Here is a 23,477-nt window from a genome sequence, read left to right on the forward strand (position 1 = left end):
TTTAAAAATATTGAATTTTGAGGACCAACACTTTTTTTATGCGTAAAGATGTGTTACGAATGACTACATTTTTAAGGCTGGGTTGCACCATCTTACTTTAAGTTTGACAAACGTCAAAAATATGTCAAACTCCGTACAAAAACACCGGCTATCGTTATAGTTACGGTCAAAGTTAGTTGGTGCAAATCAGCCTGAATCTTTAATTTGTCCAAAATCATATTGCAAGTGAAACGAAAAATGCGCGAAGCACTGACAATTGTAATAAAAACAGTGTTCCAACAGCATGATCTAGTATTAAATAACTGAGCGGTTTTCATCTATAACTCATCCACCAGGCTCCGTTTCTACTTTCTAATGAGTACAGACAGTACATGAGCGAGATGGACTTTATTGCTTTAATATTAAGATGTATTTGAGATCTTTTTGGTAGTCTTCTTCTTCTAGTCGTGTCGACAACAAACCTACACAACGTCAGCCCAAAACTCCGCCACAAGAATGGCGTACAAGAATGGTACAAGTGGTGAAAATGTTGATGACGCCTTACCACTTGATCCTTGGTGAACGTTTGGCAAGTTACTTGGAATAATCTATATATATAAAAGAAAGTCGTGTTAGTTACTCCACTTATAACTCAAGAACGGCTGAACCGATTTAGCTGAAAATTGACAGGGAGGTAGTTTAGAGCCAGGAGAAGGACATAGGATACTTTTTATCCCGTTCGAAATTAAAAAAAAGTCTGCTTATTTATTGCCATTAAGGCGGAACAAAGTTCGCCGGGTCAGCTAGTATGCGTATAAAACCGGAACCTAGTATGCATTATTGTATGAATGAGCTAGTATTTATTTTTATTTTGAACCAATTTTCAAAATTTTTGGCAGTACATAGCTTTCTTATAACTATCAATCCTTGTCGCTAAAAATGGAAACGATGACATACCTAAATAATGCACACGACTTATTTCCCATACATATTTTGGTTATGCTCAAATACATTTTCCTAGTTAGTAAATTAGTTTTTAATCCAATAGCTTTTAAGAATATTTTTTATCGTAGGACGTGCGATAGCGACATGAAATAAGTATGACATGATCCATAGACACTGGTAAATTAGCGTAAGTAAGTTTTTATTCTTATTACAATACTAGCTGACCCGGCGAACTTTGTTCCGCCTTAATGGCAATAAATAACGGGATAAAAAGTATCCTATGTCCTTCTCCTGGCTCTAAACTACCTCCCTGACAATTTTCAGCTAAATCAGTTCAGCCGTTCTTGAGTTATAAGTGGAGTCACTAACACGACTTTCTTTTATATAATAGATATAGATTTTATCTTAAAAAGCTCGTAAAAAATAATTTTAAGGGCATAGTAAAAAAATAGACACTTGAAAGAGCTCCAAAAACGCACTTTAGTAGTAGCCTGCAATCGTTTTACTCGCCAATATTAACTAGGGTACATATAATATCTACCTATTGAATAGATAGATAACATTGACTATTGATTCCACAGTCGTGTCGTAATAAAAAACGATTCATACTCGTGTAAGCATGAAGAACAATACATTTTAACTTCCATAAAAACAATTTGCATGCAAGCTAACCTTAACAACTTTAAGAACAAAGTATTATCTAACATTGAAAAATTACTACTTAAAGTTTGACCAAACCAGCGCGTGCGGCCCGCGCGATCAGTAAAAATCCGGGGGCTTAGTGCGAATTTACATCAAACGTAAATAGGTATATGAAGATTTTAGTTCTTGAAAGTATCCGCTAGGGACGCTGTACAATTCGTCATACATTTAATGTAACTTTTTGACGCAGTCACTAGCGAAGACGTTTGATGTAAACTCCCACCACAGAATAAGTAATAGTACAGGTACAGAAGGATTACTCCGCAAGACGATTTAAATAAATGCGAGTCTTGCTACGACGCGATACAGTGGAATTCAGCTCGCACAGCACTACGTACCTACAATTTTATTCACCTACAAGTTTTGTCTCTTTCTATCGCGTGCCTCTGAACTCTTCTTACGCTGTTAGGGTTGCTGTCTAGTAGTGTCTAGTAAAAAAATAATTAATCTACTTATTTGTTATGAGGTACGTATGTAGGTAAGTACGCATTCATTATGGAAAACCTTGGGAGAGGCCTTTGCCCAGCAGTGGACGTCATTTATTTTGGCTGAAACGAACGAACGCATTCTGAGCAGTAGTCATGGTAGGTTAGGTTCCTATACTATCCTAAGAATTATTGATTACCTACATGGTCAACATACCTTTCAGCATCTTTGGGAAGCGAAAAAAAAGATAAATCCGGTAGATTTCTTTTCGAATTTAAACACCCGAACGCCGCACAATAATATTTCTTTCTCTTTATGTCCATTTTTAAATAATACTTTGATCATAGAATTAGTTACTACAACGCACGCCAGGGTCCTGACGGGCGCACGCGTGACACTCGACTGATATAATACCCGCCGGCGGGGCGCTTCGCTGTAGGTAATTATCGGATGTACCGCGCGGAGTGAGCCAGGCCTGCTCCCACTACGCCCCCAGTAGTATCGCCATCGCCATCGCGCACGCGTTGGTTTGGCCATACCTTTATGCAAGAAAAACATTTAAATCAAACTTTCCTAAATTCTACACAGATTTATTGTGACTTGATTAGAAATTAAATAAGTCGAGTATGAAACAGGTGGAAAATTATTACTAGATTGTTTTCGTCATTACGTAATTGCGTTCGATAGTGAAATATTGTTAAGCTATCGATTTTTGTACATAGTAGTATACAATATTGGATAACTAAAAGAAATAGTATGTACCTACTATAGTAAGTACACAATTGTTTTATGTCAAGAGCGTAGAGAGGTTTCAAAGAACAAAGTAAAACCTACATTTCTAAGTAATATTATATTATACTCGTAGTATAGGTACACGATTATTTTCCATCAAAAGCGTAGAGAGGTCTAAAAATTAAAGACCAAAGACCTATAATTACAAATTTTTCATTGTTATGTAGGTACATTCATTCATTGTCCATTTTGAAAATAGCGTTTATTGCATTCCATGTAGGTACATAAGGTCTTAAACAATCTATAGTCTCAAACATAAACCCGGTTTGGGCATAGCAACATTGTGTTTTACAAACTTTTATTAATTAATTCGGCATGTAAGTATATTAATGTTAAGAACTTCAGAAATATTTAAATTCTATGCACCCTTATGAGTCAGACCTAGAGCTAAGTACTAAGTTATTTTAGCTTGGCTCCCATAGCAGACACAGTTTTCCATAGTTGTCTTCAAACTGCAAACTAAACAAACACTTTGAGAATCTGAGTTTGAGCTGAGCTGAGCTTTAGCTGAGCTTTGTGAGCTAGGTACCTTAAACTAACATAGCTTAGTTATTTGTCTGCAACCCGCACTAGATACTCGTAAGCCTTAAAAATACTCAACAATCTCTGCAATTACTCGAAAACTATACAAAAGAAAATACAAACAAACCATACGCATAATATTTAAATAACCGTGATTAGAAAGATGACTCGAGTTACTTTCGATTTCATGATTTAAGGGGTCGGCGCTTGCGCATTTTTTACATAAATCGCGATTGTTTTAAATTTTCAATCTCTGAGAGAAAATCGCGGCGAACAATAGATATAGTTTGAGATGATAAGTGTAACAAATGCACCTAGTTTATCTTTGACAAGAATAATAAAACGTATGTTGAGTTATTATAAGTTATTTAATACATTTGACCTCTTTTTCTATGATGAATTTTGTGAGATTAGTTAAAAAAGATAGATTTATTGATAAGTAATGTCGATAAAGTTAAAATATGGTTTTTTTAATGGACTTAGATAGTTTACTTTAAAGTGTATTTTCTATTAAAATGCTTCAAATTAAATTACATTTTAGTGATTGAGCTGAAACGAACGAACTGATTACATTTTGAAGTACTTTTAAATGCATATTTTTATCATTTACTTTTGCGTTATGCAACAAATTGTGATGCGTAGCGTAATAAATATTTGATACCAATCTTGTCTAAACAGCTTTTAGCAAACATTACAAAGAACAATATATTTAACCTGTCAACGTGCCATGAAATGGAAAGTGAAAAAAGTTGCGAATTCAAATCTTTACATACATTTTATTGTTTTGGTGTTGTTCGAATCAGAACGCAACTAACAGCCCATTAAGTTGGTAGAAAGTGAACAAACTCTTTAATTACCGCTTACTTACGCCTCATAAATATTTAATATAAACGCAGAGTTATAATGAAATAATTAACAACAAAATAGCAGAAGTCGGATATAGTATTAAACGCTCTACGTTGAACTACTTGCGAGATCCGTTTCGTTCGATATCTCTAGTCCATTGGAAGGATTTTATTGCACAAGAGAATTATGGGTTTGCTGGATTAATAATGATTAACAGTAAAGCAGAAAAAAAAGTAAAAGAACAGTAGTTTATAGTAAGTTTATCAATGGTTTTCAAATCTTTTTAATATTTAAGCCTCTATATCAATTTACTCTTACTATATGGCACTCACAAGCAATATTTTAAAAATTTCTGTTTAAATCCCATATTAATTTAATATAATTATTATTATATTATGAATACTTCAATCCATACAACATTTTAATGCATTTGCATAATTCGATTTCGGATAAATCTGTCTTTATAACTAATGTTTTTTTTTACTGAGCTAGTTTTTACTACCTCTCGCGACCCCCCTATAGAGGCTTCGCGACTCACAAGTTGAAAAACACTGGACTAGAGCACTAACTTGTAACAGAACAACGAGCCGCTCTATGACTTGACTAGTCTAGTGTATCAACGTGTCACGAATGAAACGCAAAACAAGCGTTAAGAGGACAACTTTAACAAACGTCAAAAATCCGTCAAACTCTATACAAAAAATACCGGTTATAGTTATGTTTAAAGTTAGAAGGTCCAACTCTGCCTTAGTTTATTCACCATTCGCGACAACGTTACATTGCATAGAAAACTCTATTCAACCGAAATAAAATTGATTTTTTTAGACATTATGCTGAAATTCTTTGGGAGAATACTAAAAAGTAACAAACATACTTTAAGTCAAATTCATCATTAATCTAAAACTGAATATACGATATTAATTAAAGAACAAGAATAATAAATTATTACTAATCCAGTTTTCTTTGAGTGCAACCGACAGAAAGTCATACAATGTAGTCGCATTCGTGACTATGATACAACTCATCTAACGTGTAATTTTAACTCGAATCTTTAAAATAATAACTGGATAAATTACTATGTTCTATAAGTACCTACGCTTTATTACATTACTATCATTATAAACATTGATCTTTTTATGGTATGATGACACCAATTCCACTTAAACTGTTAGTTAGATAGTTTATATCCGAAACCTAATTTTAAAGAGTTACATAAAGTTAATTACATTATGTTAGACAATTAAATTAGTTTTGTACGAGACAGCTTCAGAACATAGGTACAACAATCCAAGTAAAATGTGTATTTAGTTATTTAAAAAATACGTCTCATAAAATGTCGAATCGTACAAGGTAACGAAAAAGACAATATGTGATCCCCATTCTGTCTGACCACCGTGGAGAGTGTTAGCCAAAATCTATCTAGTTATTTAATTTTTAGCATGCATCTCAAACTCTATCTTTATTTATAAAATCGAAAGGTCACTGACTGACTCACTCACTCATCACGAAATCTCAGAAACTACAAGTGCTAGAAGCCTCTTGCATGGGGGTTCCTTTTAGGACGTAGGTGCTCACTAAGAACGGATTGATCCACGCGTACGAAGTCGCGGGCGGCCGCTAGTACTCCATACTCGTATGCCGCTATTAAAGAGTGATGGTAGCTAAGGTATATGGATTGTAAAATTGTTAATTTTACATAAAACAGCAATATATTTTGCAATAGTATTGTTGAATACATAATAATAAATAACTACCTGGATTATGAGTCTTATGAAATACAAAAAAAATATGAAGTCTATACGGAATTACAATATGAAACATGAATTGTATAAAATTCAAATATATTCGACTAATTTCAAACTTTAATTGAGACGGAAATTGTAACCGTATACTAACAAGTTATATTGAGATCATTTTATTTGAATGTTTTTTGTCACTTGTTGGCCAAATAGTGCTGCACGGATCTTAATAAGACCTAACAGATATATAGCGTGTAATATATCAAAATAACATTTATATAAACGAAGTGTTTAATAAAGATGAACGAATTTTAGTGAAATTAAATAATAACGGGTATCAAGTAATATAAAATAATGAGAAAACTGCATGTCTGTGCCCACTGAACCATAGAGGTGTTGAAATGATGTTAAAAATGTTCTGTAAAACTATTAATAATGTTAAATCAGCTGTTTCATGTTACAGCTAGAGTCGTCAACCTTTGCGAAAGTTTATTGGCCCCTTTCATATCTTATACCTTTTAACGTAACATTGAATATTGTTTATGTTAATAAAGAAATGTTATAACATTTCTACATCAATATACTTCGACAACTAATTAAATATTGTTTCAACAAACATAATTTGAGAAATGCTTAAATACTTCCCGTTAACATCAAAAAGGCCAATTTAAAGGAATTCAGGAACGTAATAAGCGTTTACCACTAACGTTTTTGCCAACCTTGCACGCATAACACACTGGTGTGTATAAATATGTTAATACTTTTTTAAACTATTGAAATTTAATCCTCCTTCTGATGCAGTCGGGTAAAAAGGCTGATAATAATGACTCTCTCAGCCCTAGCCCATATAATCTGTCGTGAAGGTTGAAATGGGACGTGTAAAAGCGTTTTTAAAAGCCTTACTGCGAAAATAAATGACTTAAAAACTTTTATTCTTGTGCAGGCATGTAATATAAAACTATTTTTGTCCGTTAGCTAGTTGCTATATCAGAAGCTAAATTAAATAAATAAGATTATGACAATCACGAGAATCATCAGGTATGTTTTCCATCCATTGCTTTATTGGCTTGTATTCCATCCATTGCTTTATTGGCTCTTCTGCTATACAGCACGTTTGTGAAAAAATATGTCATATTTTCAAATGAGAATTATTTTCAGGTGAACTTCAAGCCACCTTATCCTTTGCTGTATCTTGAAATCAGCAGTCTTCCATAAAAAGGCACAAGAAGCCGAAAAAGCATGGAAGACCATAGCTGCTGTGAAATAATTATACATTTAGGCAATTCGAAAAATCAGCATCCTGAAACACTTACCTGATGTGACCTAAATAACAATATAATTTAAGAAAATAATAAATAAATAAATAAATAAATTCTTGGACAATTTCACACAGCGCCAGCTAGCCCCAAAGTAAGCAACTTAATGCTTGTGTTATGGGTGCTAGCTTAACGGATATACTACTTAGATACTTTTTTTTTTTTTAAAATACATACATATTATACATAGTAACACCCAGACCCGTCACAGAAATTAAAATTCATCATTTCAATTTCTGCCCGGCCGGGAATCGAACCCGGGACCTCTCGGTATAGTAGTCCGCTCTGAACCACTACACCAAACGGCCGACGAAAATGAGTCTACAACTATAAAAAAACACACGTTTCAAAGTTAATTAAGTAAATTACTCATCCTTTTTAATGAAATTCGAATTATATGATAAATGTTATATCTGCTGTAGGTACCAAATCTCTCAAATTCCTAACATCTCGAAAAAATACCTATGTGCTCGCCTATGACTAAACTAAACATTATTTCTTCATTCTTCTGATGTCTAGGTACATAATCAAAACACTATCATCTACACTTTTGTATGTTGTTGATGTTAAAAGTATAATGGAAGGCTGTTAGCAGCGAAACAGAGCATGGAAAGAAGAGTCAGCTGTTTTGGCGAATAGTGACAGCGCAAAGACCAAGAAAGTATGAGCTTGATGTAGCATTTGACTCGGCTGGATGACGCTTGTCTCAAGAAGGAGCACTCACCAAGTCTTTCCTTCAGTTCGGACAGCTTTAACCCAGGGATTTTAAGGAGGCAGGCTGGCAAGGATGGAGGTTTGGGGGGAGAAGGGAATGAGGGGGGCTTGGGAGGAGCTGGGAAGGCTGGGGGCAAGGGTGGAGCTGGAAAATATGGGGGAACAGGTGGCGCTGAGATTGGGGGAGGTATTGGTGGCGGAGGACAGTCTGATGGGATTGGAGGGGCTTGGTAACAGGGCGGTACGGGAGGAGGTGGAATGGAAGGAAGAGGGGTTTCTGGTAGCTCTGGAAACGACACTTCTGGAAGCTCCCGTGGTGGCGAAATCGAGGGAATTTCTGGTGGCTCAGGTTCAGGTGTTGGAACTCTAGGGGGTGGGGGACGAGGTGGGGCCTCATCTGAATCCGAATCCCTTGGCGGTGTCGACGCTTCCATCTTGGCTGCTTTGGCTGATATTTCCGCTACATAAATAATATCCAGCTGAGATAGTTTGTGACAAGAATTAGGATAGAGTTATGAGGTACTCAGATAAAAACTGAATTTAGTGATAGTTGAAGTAGAAGAAAGAATTACTATTTTGTTATTGTTGTTTCAAAGTATGTTCTTGGGTGTCTGTCAATCTTGAATGTAGTGTAGTCTACCAACCTAAGCTACATTTTAACAATATCTTGTATTAGTTTCTTGAAAACAGATAATTCCGATGATCCTGCAATATTAAGACCTACATCATCTTACAGTTCCTTTCAAATAACTCTACATCTTTAGCTGCGATTAATTTTCAGTCGTGATTTTCATTACGTAGAATTACACACTCACAAAGTCGTCCTTGAGAATATAAATGCTATTGCCCTATTCTTTGATCTTCAACATTTGTTTCAGCATCAAATTCTTCTTTATCCTCTAGCTCATGATCAGATCAACATCCTTGCTAAAACCTGGTTGCCGTTTTCGTCTTCTAGCTCATACTTCTACTTACCAAGTCGTCCCCTCAGTTCCGACGGCCGCAGCGCCGGTTCCTCCAACACTTTATGTGGAGGCGCTGGAGGCGCCGGCGGCGCGGGTGGCGGCGGCGGCGGCGGCGGCGCCTCATCGCCGGAGCTGCCCCCTGACGACACGCCGGACGAAGCTGATGCTGACGTCTGGACGACAGCAGCTTCGTCTGATACAGACGCGCGGCGGCTGCCGGCCGCTGATGATATGCGGCTGGCCTGGGATAGAATGGACATATTGATTTTGTGATGGAAACAGAAAGGAGTTTGTTTTTATGATAGAAGTGAGCTAGTTAAAAACGTTTAACAGCCATAGCTCAAAGGTAAGCGTAGGCGCTGTGCGACATGTCATTTGGTTTGTAACCCAGAGGCAATCGTTTTTTGTAGAGACATCATGTAAATATGATGTATTTTTACTATTAACTTTTATACTCTTATTACTTTTTCTATCCTACTGTTTTTCCTCTTCTTCAGGGTGGTATATTTCTAGTTTCAGATTGTATTATCATCCTTCAGCATAATTAAATTGAATTGTAGGCTCATTTCGGTTTGGGATTCATCTTGTGATTTTTTTTATTATTATCTCAGAAAGAACAAACCTTCCAGTAACCACTCTGCTAAATTATGTATTTTTTTGTAATACAATCACGTAATATTCGTAACTAATTTGCTTTGTTAACTACTATGAAACCAGTTTGGCCAACATCTACTTTATTTATAAGCGTGATCGATAATTTATACATTGTTACTGTTTTTGTAATAAATAAGTCAGTTGTATTTTATACTAACTTTCTTAAACGCAACGAGCTAAATTCGTGAATATCAAGTAATAATAAGTCTTCAAAAAAAAACCTGATATCAAAGGCAAAAGTCATGTTTTTCATACTTTCATATTTTTTTATACAATTAATCAAAATCATTTCGACTATGCTGCTGTCGTGTGATTACAAATTATTATTCCATTTGTTTTATGTTCCAGGAAATGTAACTTGAAAACATAAAGTACGTTTTATTAAATAAATAAATATAACTAACATTTTACACAGTGCAGTGTAATCCCTAACTAACAAGGTTTGTATTATACAAACAGCAGTTAAAACATTGGTACATAAATAGATGACAACACCCTGACCTATACAAACAGATAATATTTTTATGGGTTCACGTATACTGGCGCGAAGACACTAGCGCGAAAGGCTATTTGCGCGTATGGACATTTGCGCGAAAAGACACTAGCACGAATGGACGTTAGCGCGAAAAGACATAAGCGCGAAAGACACTAGCGCGAAAGACATGCGCATGTGTCCCGATACGATTTTTATGCACGCATATTTCATTGTGCTCGCAAAACCTCTCGTTCCCACCATTGTAACTCCTGTGCAGCCAGAAGCTGCAGTTTGGCCACTAAAGCCCGTATTCATAAACGATGCTTGCTTAAGTGAAGGAGCAAATCGAACGCACAGCGTTGAATAGAGTTCTGTGATGGGTTCGTGAGTCACCCTGTGCGTACACGCGCACTGTGAGACCTCTCATAGTAATGTTTGCGAATACGGGCGTTAGATACCCAAACAATAAAAATTGAATGGTTCCGTGAAACAAATAGCTGACCATCTTGAATCCCACAACGAATTTATTCAGAAGTTAATAGGAGAGTTCGATTAGATGACCAGAGATTGCTGTCAATAGGGAATATGCATCGAATTTAAAAGTTTATACATTATTCTTAAATAAACACTAGTTAAATCATAGAATTTTTGAAAAACTAGTATAGAAATCGAAATGGAAACAAAACAAATTTTTGAATGCGAATGTTTGTATGGATCTCTGGATGTGAACTTGTTTGTTACTCTTTCACGTAAATACTACTCAACGGATTTTGATTAAACTTTACAGTATTATTTTTTATAACCCATAATAACATAATATATTCTATAATTTATGACGATTTGTGAAACTAAATTTCACGCGGGTGAAGCCGCGGGCAAAAGCTAGTGAAAAATAAAAAACTTTGCATATTCCTTACCACATTTTTATACTTTTTGGAACATTTAACTTCTGGTGCTCTGCTCAACTTACACGCAGGGTACATAAAGGTATAATAAATAATATACTTACGAAGTTCTGTGCCTTGTGTGTGAGTGCTGCCAGCTTTGTGGCTATCGTAGACTTAGTTTGTGCCTCTACGGCTGGGGACACCTCCTCGTACGCCTTGCTTGAGCTGCAGGACAAAAATATGCACAGTATAAGAAACAAGTTGGTCAAAAGTATCAGAACCTGCTCTAAAGTCTGCGGGTCCCTAAAGTTCAAATTGGTCAGGGAACCTTTTTTCTCGTAGACCACTTTCAAAATTTTGCTGGTTTCATTTCTACCAAATTCCCAAAACTCGTAAAAATCCTCATAATAAAGGAATCCACTGGATTTTCCCCTCGGGAATTGAAAAATAAACACTCGTTCTTTTGTAGTATCATGTTTTTTAGGTGACTGATTCCCGTTTTCACCATCAATTCCTAATTTTTAAGTGACCCCTATGAAAACAAAGTCAAAGTCAAAGTCAAAATTTCTTTATTTGTTTAGACTAATAAATAGTTCTTACAAAATACCTGTTATTTGTTACCATAGGGATCACTTAAAAATTAGGGATTGATGGTGAAAACGGGCATGAGTAAGTATCTTCCGTCACTTCTTTTCAGCACCAGCTGATAATGTTGTGGATATGATGGTAGGGAAAGCTATAGGTACTTTGTACTACTTTTAATTGTAGGCTTTAAAATACATTGCAATTATTAGGTAGGAATAATTTTACGATTAATAACAACGTTGAATCTGGATCTGCTGATCAACATTGAACTATGATTTTATATATCCCCCCGGATGTAAGAACAAAAAATTAATTATTATTTTCACTCTTCAACAACAACTTTACACGATAATTATTTATCTTTGCGTATATTACACAAATATAGCTAAGCCACTTTATACGTAATGCGTGCATCATCACACCCCAGTCAAGTTCCGTAACTATAAGGCTGAGTTGCACCACCTAACTTTAACCGTAACTATACCATAACCGGTGTTTTTGTATGGAGTTTGACGGACTTTTGACATTTGTTATAAGTACACGTAGTTAAAGTAACATAGTTTAAATGGTCCATGGCCTAGGCGCAGACCACCGTTTTTAGTTGGCCGATAGTTTAGTTAGGCTGTTGATTAGTATGAATAAGTATGGAAGTGCGCACACTACACCGATTTGGTATCGGCCGATTCTTCATACAAATTGGAAATCGATCCAACTATCGGCCAACAAAAGTCAGTGGTCTGCGCCTAGGCTAAGTCTGCATAATTATCCACATTAATTTAATTAAACGGACAGCGTAAATAGGTACTTTTGTTCAGTGTCATCAGTTCCAGCCAGTAACAATAGTAGACCCTAGTGGTAGTGGTGGAAGTAACGGATCAAAAAACTGGCCCTAAGAAAAATATGTCACCTCAGTTGCACTACTTATAACCATAACTTCAACCGCTGTTTTTGTATGGAGTTTGACAGATTTTTGACGTTTGTTAAGGTCATAGCAGATTTTTTTTTTATGGCAACCGAGGTTTATTTCTGCCAATGTCGAGTGAAAATTGACATAGTTATCAATAGAACGTGGGTGTTTCAGTTCTATTGATTTTTCATGGATTCCGTGGAGTTAAGTATGCCCGTAAGCAGGTTTCAAGACGCCACCGGGTCCAAAGCGGGTTGTTCATACGACAACCCACTCGACACTCGATGCGCGCTCAAATTCGAAGTATTTGTGCGTTGCAGTTTGGAGATTCATACAAATAATACTGACCGCTGTTGTGTTCCTCATTGGGGGGGGATCATTGCCGATACTCGCCACGCTTGGCAGGCGGTTTGGCGAGCGCAGTTTTTTATAAGTTTCGCAGGCAGACGCTGCTGCCCATCTCGTGCTACAGGATTTTGTCGCCTCTTACGACACGCCTCCTGTTGGCGGTGGGGAATTGTATTCTTTATGGCCGTCCCCCAAGGTAGCAGGGAAGCGCTGGACGCAGGCCGCTACCAATCGATCAACATGGAAAGCATTGGGGGAGACCTATGTTCAGCAGTGGACGTCATATGGCTGAAATGATGATGATACTGACTGCCTCGAGTGCACACGCACACTACAATAATAACGCTTGGATTGCTCGGCTCAAACTCCCCACACCCCGCGCTTCCCTCGACCAAAAATTGGTGTGGCCCGTTTTCGTGGAAGAAAAGATCTATAACTGTGCTAAGTTCTTTACAATTTTTGATGATCTTGGGAAGTTAACTCACATGTCATTGTTGTCTTTCGCGGTGTAGTCTACCACGAGAGCAGCGCTCCCCGGCCGGCTGTGGCTGCCGGAGTCCCGGGAGCTACTCCTGGAACAACCAAATAGCATCATTTAACATCATTCTAATAAGAATTGAATTAATTATTATGAGATCTACATGTATAGTTGTTGCAATTTACGAAGGCGAGTAAGCTTTACATGTGTGGTGGCTCGCTACTGTTCGTTTTTCAAAAGTTTTGACAGACATTACATCCGAATCCGCGTTCCCTGGATCACGAGTCGGCCAGTCCGACCCCTTCACCGTTCGGCTATCGTGGCTTCGATTCTATATTGTATGTGTTTTGATGCTGAATCCTCTCTCATATCATTTGAGTTTATAATTCCTTCACTAATATTATGTCAATTTACCTATGTAAACATTCATTTACTTAGAAGAATAAACAAGGACATTCAATTTATTTTTAACGACATATTACCACTAACACAGAAAATTAAGTGTGTAGCTATTAAGAGGTTAAAACTCGATTCAATTTCAGGTTTAACTAGATGATGGAGATGAGGGCTTTTTGATTGGTTGAATTTCAATATTTAGTTCAATCAAGGGACGAAAGTGGTCCCGTACCTTCTTCTCTGCTGCTCTTCTCTAGGCATATAGATGTCCTCGTAGTGGTGGTCGCGCCTCGTGGCTTCGGCGCCACTGTCGCTGTCAGACTGTTCCGGCACGGTCGTCGTCTCTGTAGCGCCGTGCACTTCTGCTTTAACTGCAAGGGAATAAAGTTCCAAATGTAATGACGGTACTGATGAATAAGATGGTCAAATTAAATGTCTTTGTTCGATTTTGAACAAGATTTAAGACTTTATGAACGTCAAAAAATAAATGTAAAAAGATAGCCCTGATGGGGCTGTTCAGATGTCTTATCTTTTATGCTCTACCAATGTTTTGTGACAAAGGTTTCAGCAGGTTCTTTGGACATAAGATTCCCCTAATTCCTCTACAACTTTTATAAAGTTCCTGTCCACTGGTTTCCATTCCAGAATTTCACTTGCTGCCTCATCATTTCATCAGCCATCAGTTCTTTTCAGTTTATGTGCCCTTCCCATTGTCATTTCAGCTGGCTAATCCATCGGACTATATCAGTGATTTTAGTTAGATTACGGATCTACTCATTTCTGATTCATTCTCGTATAGAAATGGATGATCTTTTTGCATTGAACAATAAATAACACTCACTAATCATAGGAACAGGTCCTTGACACGCTGGTACAGAACGGCTGGGGCTCCTAAATTGGTGCTCCCTTATAGGAACCAGCTGTTGGCTGAATATCTTTTGAAGCTACATACAGCACTTACCAGTATGGTATAGTAGGAGCCTCCTGCCCCTCCGCCGGGACCCTGGGTCCTGGCGAGCGAGTATGGAACAGGTCCCTGACGCACTGGTTCGGAGCGGCCGGGGCTCCCGTGGATGAACCAGGAGTGTATCTCCTGAAGCTACTAGCACTCACCAGTCATAGTAGGAGCCTCCTGCCCCTCCGCCGGGACCCTGGGTCCTGGCGAACGAGTATGGAACAGGTCCCTGACGCACTGGTTCGGAGCGGCCGGGGCTCCCGTGGATGAACCAGGAGTGTATCTCCTGAAGCTACTATCACTCACCAGTCATAGTAGGAGCCTCCTGCCCCTCCGCCGGGACCCTGGGTCCTGGCGAACGAGTATGGAACAGGTCCCTGACGCACTGGTTCGGAGCGGCCGGGGCTCCCGTGGATGAACCAGGAGTGTATCTCCTGAAGCTACTAGCACTAACCAGTCATAGTAGGAGCCTCCTGCCCCTCCGCTGGGACCCTGGGTCCGGGCGAGCGAGTATGGAACAGGTCCCTGACGCACTAATACAGAGCGTCTGTGGCCGAGCGTCTGAGTTGGTGCTCCCATGGAGGAGCGAGCTACCAGCTGACTCCTGCGTGAGGTCCTGAGTGTTGCTCCCATGGGGAATATCTTCATAAGCTACATATAGACTCACCAGTTATAGTAGGAGCCTCCTGCCCCTCCGCCGGGACCCTGGGTCCGGGCGAGCGAGTATGGAACAGGTCCCTGACGCACTAATACAGAGCGTCTGTGGCCGAGCGTCTGAGTTGGTGCTCCCATGGAGGAGCCAGCCACCGGCTGACTCCTGCGTGAGCTCCTGAGTGTTGCTCCCTTGGGGAATATCGTCTGAAGCTATAGTACTCACCAGTCATAGTAGGAGCCTCCTGCCCCTCCGCCGGGACCCTGGGTCCGGGCGAGCGAGTATGGAACAGGTCCCTGACGCGCTGATACAGAGCGGCCGGGGCTCCTGAGTTGGTGCTCCCGTGAAGGAACCAGCCGCCCGCGTTGCCAGTGTCAGCGTCTGATGCTGAACATGCTGTGGGGGAAATGTATTTTTGCTATAATAAATAAATAAATAATTGTTTATTTTATCAGACACTCATTCTGGTACATTATAGTAATTAAAATAACAATTGTTACTCCGAGTGTGCGATCTGGAGCCTAAACTAGGGCAACCCTGTATTTCAGGCCTCCATCCATCCAGTTATCATCTTAAATATTACCATAGTCATACAAAATGCAAGAAAAGGCTTGTTAATGACATCTGAAGATGCACTCTTTTATTATTCATTAATTTAAAAACATTATTATTCAATATCCATGAATAGCCCCAATTTTATATCTTGGTTTATGTAGTTCACACACCACACTCATCACACTCCACACACTTTATTATGATGACAAACAAAAAATATATTTAAGTGGATAACGTTGTAGGATGTCCAGTACTTGTACATTAAAATTTTATTACAACTTACTGTTTCGGTTTCAACTTGAATTTAGAGAAGAAATCACAACATTGAATGGAATACGAATGAAAGATCTTTACAAGCCAAAATCCTACCAAAAAACACGTTTGTCAACTACAGTAGACCTGAAAGTATTGCTTTGTCGGTAAAATATAATAAATTTACACTTTTTCGTGCGGCCCAGAATGCAATTTAATGAACTGATACGCATTAAAAAATCCAATTTGCGAGTTTAAAAGAAAAAGGTTCTAAATAATGCTGTCAGTAAAATGACATTTGATTGCCGCAACGAAACACGCATTTATTGATTGACAGTTGAATATGAGTTGTTATAATTAAATCTTTAATTAAACTTGAATGTATCCACTTCATCCATTTATGTCTCTCTCACCAGCATCATAAAGTAATAAGTAATTACTTTCGTTCAAGTTTTAAGCCGTGTTAAATTCAGTTAAATAGTAGTAAAGGCAGTCGCTTTTCAAGCTTCATATTGCTTAATACTACGTAACAAAACCGTAATCAAATTCCGATTAGAAGTAAACATTCTGTAACCTAATTAAGCTATTACCGTACTTGCATCCGTACTATTACTGTTACTGTGAAGTCTGTAATGCATTGGGGATCATCTGTTATGTTACAGATATGTAACTGTAATCCAATTCCTATAACATACATCATGTGTATCATGCGTGAAACGTACGAGAACATGACCGAATGCACGTTATACACTTACTTAAAAAGCCTGTAAAAGATTTTTAAAGTATTGTAGCGGTTTATTTCTAAAAACAAGTGGTTATATGCGAGTACATGTTTGTGTCATTGAATTACGGCACAGTGTTGTTCTCTCTTTTATATTTTATTGTTGAACAAAAGTCGTAAGGTAACAGTTGTTAATAATCCAATATAAATCAATTATATTTTCTAATAGATATTCGCGCAAGGTTACTGCTCTTTGAACAATTAAGTTTTCAGTTTTAATGAGCAATCTAGACGTTTATATCGGTAATAAACATGTTACTCAAGCTATAAAAGATTTTAACAAAACTTTTATTTCCAACAAAAAATCGGTAATGAATCGTAATAATAATTGTCAATTACAAAAGGCACGATGTAATAAACACACCATATTCATTATATCGCACAAAATCACTCCTGGCCACCCATTCCTGGCACATATCTCTTTTGCTAATCACGTTCATTTTTCGTATTTTCCATCGGGAAAACTGGTACAAACGCGACCGCGCGGCGCGGCGTCAGGGCAACAACTGGTCGGTGGAGCGGCAAGCGTTACCTAAAGCTGCGCGCGCGCTTCCTGCTACATGACTTCTGTTATAGGGTTGCCGCGGTGGGAAATGTCGGGAAATCCCTTGGGTTTGTTTTGATTTTTATGAAGTTTGTGATCGAAATACTGTTAATTTTAAAACGTTTTTTCTTATACGTTTATACTGGTGTAATTTTTGTACAATTTTAGTAGTTAATATAACTTTTACATAGCATATTAATTTTACACCATAGATCTGTCGAAATTAACCCGTTAACCATGTTATGTACCAATGGTGGCAGTTTCTTGCGCTGATTCTTCTTAGCACTCCACATTTTTGCCCATATGCAATGGTAGAGTTTAAATGGGACGTGACGGGCTTTTAAAAACCTCATTGAAAAACGAAGACTATAACTTTTGATCTCAGTAAAATTACTCGATAGTTTTGCCTGCCCTGTCTGGCAAAACCCATATGAATATGAATCATGGTTTCCATTGACAAAAGAGCATTGTCAGCCCTGATGACGTTCACGCCCTATTAGATGCGCTCGATTATTCGCGCCTACACGTCGGTCGGCTTATATTATATTACAAAGTGTGAATCCATGCATAATACTATTTGGTAACATATCTGCTTAACACGCTCGCGGGTAAGACATAAAGAATCAAGATACTTTAGGGCTTATACAGACGGCTTCTAATCTTTGCCCACACTCTATTTACACTACTGTTATCAGAGTGTATGAGTCTTTACAAATATCATTTAAGTATGCCTACATGGTTTAAGATCCGTGTTGGCAAAATCTTTAAAAAAAAGTCAGTAGTTCAGAACCTACCCCTTAAATGAGAATTCAACCTAACTTTCCACGGAAAATGCAAAATTTTTCACTTTATTTCTTTTTCACTTTCGTTTTATTTGTGTGTTACTTACTGATTTCGTCGAATATTTATTGGACTAACGTCTACATCAACGAGCCATCAGGCATCCTTACGTGTAGCTGAGCATCGACAAAAACGTGTACAAATGGACCAATTGTTTCAAAAAGTACGCAAATATAATGAAGAAGAATCTATAAATTCCTCGCCGTTTTCATCACCCTGCGACTTTGGGATACGTGACAAAGACAAAATACACTCAGAGGCACGGAATTTGGCCCAAGCATAAACAACCAGATTTGAGGCTAAATTGGTGTTGTATACCTAAGTTTCGTGTGACATGTTAACAGAACATTTGTTTTTGTTAATTTAAGAGGCTAGATTTGTAAAAAAATGCGTCTGTTTAACTTTTTTGACTCTAGAAATGCATTTCGTTGTTGGTGCGTAAAGAGTACGGGTAAGTTTAAATTCGATTTAAATGTTGTAAGGGTTTGGCGTTTGGTTTTTTGTTTTTAAATTAATCTTAGGGTTATTCTCGTTTCCATAATTTGAGAATAATGCCCATTACTCCAGCTCAAGTTGCTCAAATAGTGTTGCTTAGAAGTCAAGGGCGTATGCAGCGGGAGATGGCTGAAACTTTCAATTTATGGCGTACAAACTTAAGATACACGTTAAAAAGGCATGACCAGACCGCCTTTTATACAAGAAGATCAAGAAGTCAGGAATTAAGGTGTAAATCAGCGCGCGATGACCCGATTATCGTGCTTGCAATATCAAGAAATCGGGTTCTCACTACGTTTGAGATACGCCAGCGTTTACAAACAGCAAGCCCAGTGAATATCAGTGAGCACACAATAAGAAGAAGGATGGAGGATCATAACCTGCATACTCGAAGACCAGCTCGAGGACCAGAACTTCTCCGATACCTTCGCGAAGTGCGACTTACGTTTTCTAGAGAACATGCAAATTGGACGTTAGACTAATGGAGTAAACTCTTTATGAAAACTGTCTGTTTGCGTAGTAACTCTTCTCCGCACCTTCTCTATACACTTCCACGGCCGTCTGGAGCTCTTAAGGTGACTCTGCAATCATCGATCCATAGAACTTTACTCCATTAGCCTTTCGTCCAATTTGCATGTTCTCTAGAAAACGTAAGTCGCACTTCGCCAAGGTATCGGAGAAGTTCTGGTCCTCGAGCTGGTCTTCGAGTATGCAGGTTATGATCCTCCATCTTTTTTCTTATTGTGTGCTCACTGATATTCACTGGGCTTGCTGTTTGTAAACGCTGGCGTATCTCAAACGTAGTGAGAACCCGATTTCTTGATATTGCAAGCACGATAATCGGGTCATCGCGCGCTGATTTACACCTTAATTCCTGACTTCTTGATCTCCTTGTGTAAAAGGCGGTCTGGTCATGCCTTTTTAACGTGTATCTTAAGTTTGTACGCCATAAATTGACAGTTTCAGCCATCTCCCGCTGCATACGCCCTTGACTTCTAAGCAACACTATTTGAGCAACTTGAGCTGGAGTAATGGGCATTATTCTCAAATTATGGAAACGAGAATAATCCTAAGATTAATTTAAAAACAAAAAACCAAACGCCAAACCCTTACAACATTTAATATCGAATTTAAACTTCCCCGTACTCTTTACGCTCCAACAACGAAATGCGTTTCTAGAGTCAAAAAAGTTAAACAGACGCATTTTTTTTATTAATCTAGTCTCTTAAATTAACAAAAACAAATGTTTTGTTAACATGTCACATGAAACTTAGGTATACAACACCTATTTGGCCTCATATCTGGGTGTTTAGGCTTGGGCCAAATTCCGTGCCGCTGAGTGTATGTAGTCTTAAAACCTCAATATCTTTGTGTGACTGTTTATCACTTGTCTCGAGTTTGCAGATCGCCTTAAATTCGTCCAATAATGTTCAGGAATGTTCATTACGCTCGATTTAGTTAACGATCCAATTAGACGCTTTCGAGTTTACGTGTTATCTGCTAGAACGCTTCATTTTAGACTTTATACGCAGTTTGTACAGTATTATAAATATTTGCAGAATTTGTTTCAGCTATTTTCAAATAACATTGTGGAACCGTTCGATGTGGAGTACATTTTTTGCTGGTAACTGTAAATTTTTTCATGGCTGGTTGGGCAGTGCTAGGATAGTGTCGGATTCATTCAATGGTTAATATAAGAGTGCTCTACTTAAAAAATATTACACACAAAATGTTTTCTCATGTGCCTGTAATCTGAAAGTTAGCTCTCCTCGTCAATACAACTAGTATAGTCTAACACATTACTGATTTACCGAAAATAATTAGGATTGCGTATGGTGACGGTGTTCACTTTTTTTATTAAAATATGTATGACATTTTTCTGGCACCTCGTGTCATCATTAATTAAATCAATGAAAGAATCTCTTTACCTTTGAAGATTACACCCGTATTCACAATCATTACTATGAGGTCTCACAGTGCGCGTAGACGCACAGGATGACACACGAACCAATCACAGAGCTCTATTCAACGCTGTGAGTTCGATTTTCTGCTTCACTTAAGCAAGCATCGTTTGTGAATACGGACGTTAGAGACGATTTTGTGCGCCTAAACATTCGATGGCGATAGCATGTACATGGACCTATTTACGCTAGTAAAACCATGTCAGTTTTACTGAATTTTCATTCATAAAAGATCTGGATGGGTTGACGTATGTACCTACAGACGACTGCATACCGGATTATACATTTTTGTTATAAATTCGCTCTTATTAAAACTAATTAAAATGTGTTTAACTTGATGTTTTGTCGAGAGCCCTGAGCCAAGAAACAGATGGTGCACAGAAGATTATCATTGGTTTTCTACAATGGAAAAATCATTTGACCTTCTGCAGTAAGCTCCTCAAGATTAGATAAACTATTTTACTAATATTTTAAATCAAATATTTATAGGTCCTTTTCAGTGCACCTAAACATCTTGTAGTCTACTTCTACAATATTTATTTATTTGTTTATTTAAGGATAGTACACAGCACAATATCAGTCTGTAATAACAATGTTTTTAGTAGATTTTGTAGGCCAATATGAAAGACAGTTTACACAAAGAGGAGGTGTGGTTTGTATGTAGGTGATCAAAGGACACTAAAATAATAATTTAACTAGAGTCCACTTTGATCACCCAGGGCATCATATCCGTGGGTGATCAAAGGACACTAAATTGTCGCTGGAAGTGAACTTTGATCACCTGGGTCATCAAAGCCAGGTGATCAAAGTGGAATAGACCAAGTTTTACAGTAACATAGACATACTGGATTAGATACTTAACCGTCTGTCTTTCTAAAATTATACAAGCAAGTTTACTAGATAACACCGACGAAGAAGAATTTTTTTTAATAGTCCTTCTGCCCGTTCCACAACCGACTAATTGTATACATTGGATCTTACTTTACAAACTGAGATCTGTCTTTTGCTGAAAACTGCATTAAAATCATTAACTAACAACAGCAAGCAACTGTTTTGAGGAAAATCCTAAAAAATATTGTCACGATTCATCGAAACCCAAATCCACCAACGAAACTAATCGCGCCACTGCAACTCATGTAAATATATCCAGGATCTACAGTTTGGCCTCCAATGAATCCCAACCAGTGAAGGTTGAGTAGTCCTTGGGAATAGCTTAAGGCCTCAGCCTCGAACTTAGCGGGCAGCGGGGCGGCGGCGGCGGCGGCGCGGGAGCGGCAGGATCTTATGCGTAAAATCAAATAGACCGGTTCTCGAAAACAGCGGCGCGGCAGCGGCGGCGGAGCGGGCAACGAGCGGGCAGCGAGCGGGCAGCGAGCGGGCAGCGCACTCCTTCTTTTGCCCACAATAAATCGAGCGTTAGGAATAAATTTGAATCGAAATAAAATTGTCGCCGTTGTTCAGACATTTTTTTTGCGAATAAAAACAAATATCTCGACAACACAACCCCGAACACAACACTTCGCCGCTAAAGCGCCGCGCGAGCTGCCCGCTTGTTTCAAGAACGGGTCTGCGTTGCCCGCCCCGCTCCAGCGCCGCCGCCGCTCCCGCCCCGCTGCCCGCTAAGTTCGAGGCTGAGGCCTAAGTCTTTGGACCCGCAACTAATTTAACCACCTGAGGGGGACAGATTAGGTAGTAAAAGATAGCAGGAAAGCGCTGGATGCAGGCCGCTACCAACCGGTCATTATGGAAATCATTGGGGGAGCCCTATGTTCATTATTATTATTATGTTCAGCAGTGGGCGTTCTATGACTGAAATGGTGATGATGGTGATGGAAGTCAGAGATGACTGAAAATACAATTATGGGGCAGAAAAGTTCCCGAGTGGCGACCACGGGCCGGAAGACATATCGTAGGCAAGCCTCCCACTAGGTGGACCGACGAAGGTCGCGGGGAGAGCCTGGATGCGGACCGGTTGTTATGGAAATCCTTGGGGCAGGCCTTTGTCCAGCAGTGGACCTCATTTGGCTGAAACGAACGAACAATTGTATATCACCAGTCAAATTAAAGAAATATTAGATTGCTCATTATCTGGTGGCACACTTAATAAATTGTGCTTTTGATGAACCAAGATTTTTCCTCAATACTTATTACTCTGATTCTACCTAACTGAAATACATCAGTCACCTAGAGTGATCAATCAGTATCAGTACAGTTACTGAAAGGTATAGCTGTCAACGTAAAATTGTGAACTCTGTCAGTTTATAATATAACGCGTTAGATTGTAAACTAACAGTGGGTTAGGTTAGGTTAGATTGTAATTTAACTACGTCATCTTACGATCCAAAGGCTGGCCTATACCTTGGCCAAAGAATTAGCCTGGCCATCCAGCGTGGCAATGTGGCCAGCCTTCTGGGCACCTTCCCCAAAGACAGCGGATTAAAGGAATTTTTTTATTTATAAGCCATGTATTTTATTTTATTTTTTAAATTAGGTTTAGTTTAGGTTAATTAAGTAGTTATCTTTAAATATTATTATTGTATTATTTTATTTTGGCAAATAAAATTGAAGCACTACGTCAGATTATAATCTGACGGAATTCACAATTTTGTACAATTCACAAATCATCCATTATCTTCTTGTAAAGATTGAGGGTGTTCCACCTACAATAGAGACTATAGTGGAGACCTCACCAATAGAACTTGTTAATTCAATAAATAACCCTCATCATCATCATCATTTCAGCCATAGGACGTCCACTGCCGGACA

The 23,477-nt window shown here is 38.4% G+C and overlaps 1 protein-coding gene across 11 annotated transcripts in view; it reads right to left on the minus strand.

Moving 5' to 3' along the window:
* Positions 1-23,477, minus strand: part of LOC135078716 (espin) — an 89,740-nt gene that overhangs the window by 24,596 nt on the left and 41,667 nt on the right. For all 11 annotated transcript variants that reach the window (XM_063973273.1, XM_063973262.1, XM_063973271.1 and 8 more), the window contains 5 exons: positions 15,509-15,679; positions 13,909-14,047; positions 13,288-13,374; positions 11,085-11,187; positions 8,957-9,188 (listed from right to left, as the gene is read on the minus strand). In XM_063973273.1, the coding sequence (XP_063829343.1) occupies positions 8,957-9,188; positions 11,085-11,187; positions 13,288-13,374; positions 13,909-14,047; positions 15,509-15,679 (732 nt within the window). The remainder of the gene's footprint in view (positions 1-8,956; positions 9,189-11,084; positions 11,188-13,287; positions 13,375-13,908; positions 14,048-15,508; positions 15,680-23,477) is intronic.

The sequence above is a fragment of the Ostrinia nubilalis genome, chromosome 15, assembly GCF_963855985.1.
Source record: "Ostrinia nubilalis chromosome 15, ilOstNubi1.1, whole genome shotgun sequence".
NCBI classification, from domain to species: Eukaryota; Metazoa; Arthropoda; class Insecta; order Lepidoptera; family Crambidae; genus Ostrinia; species Ostrinia nubilalis.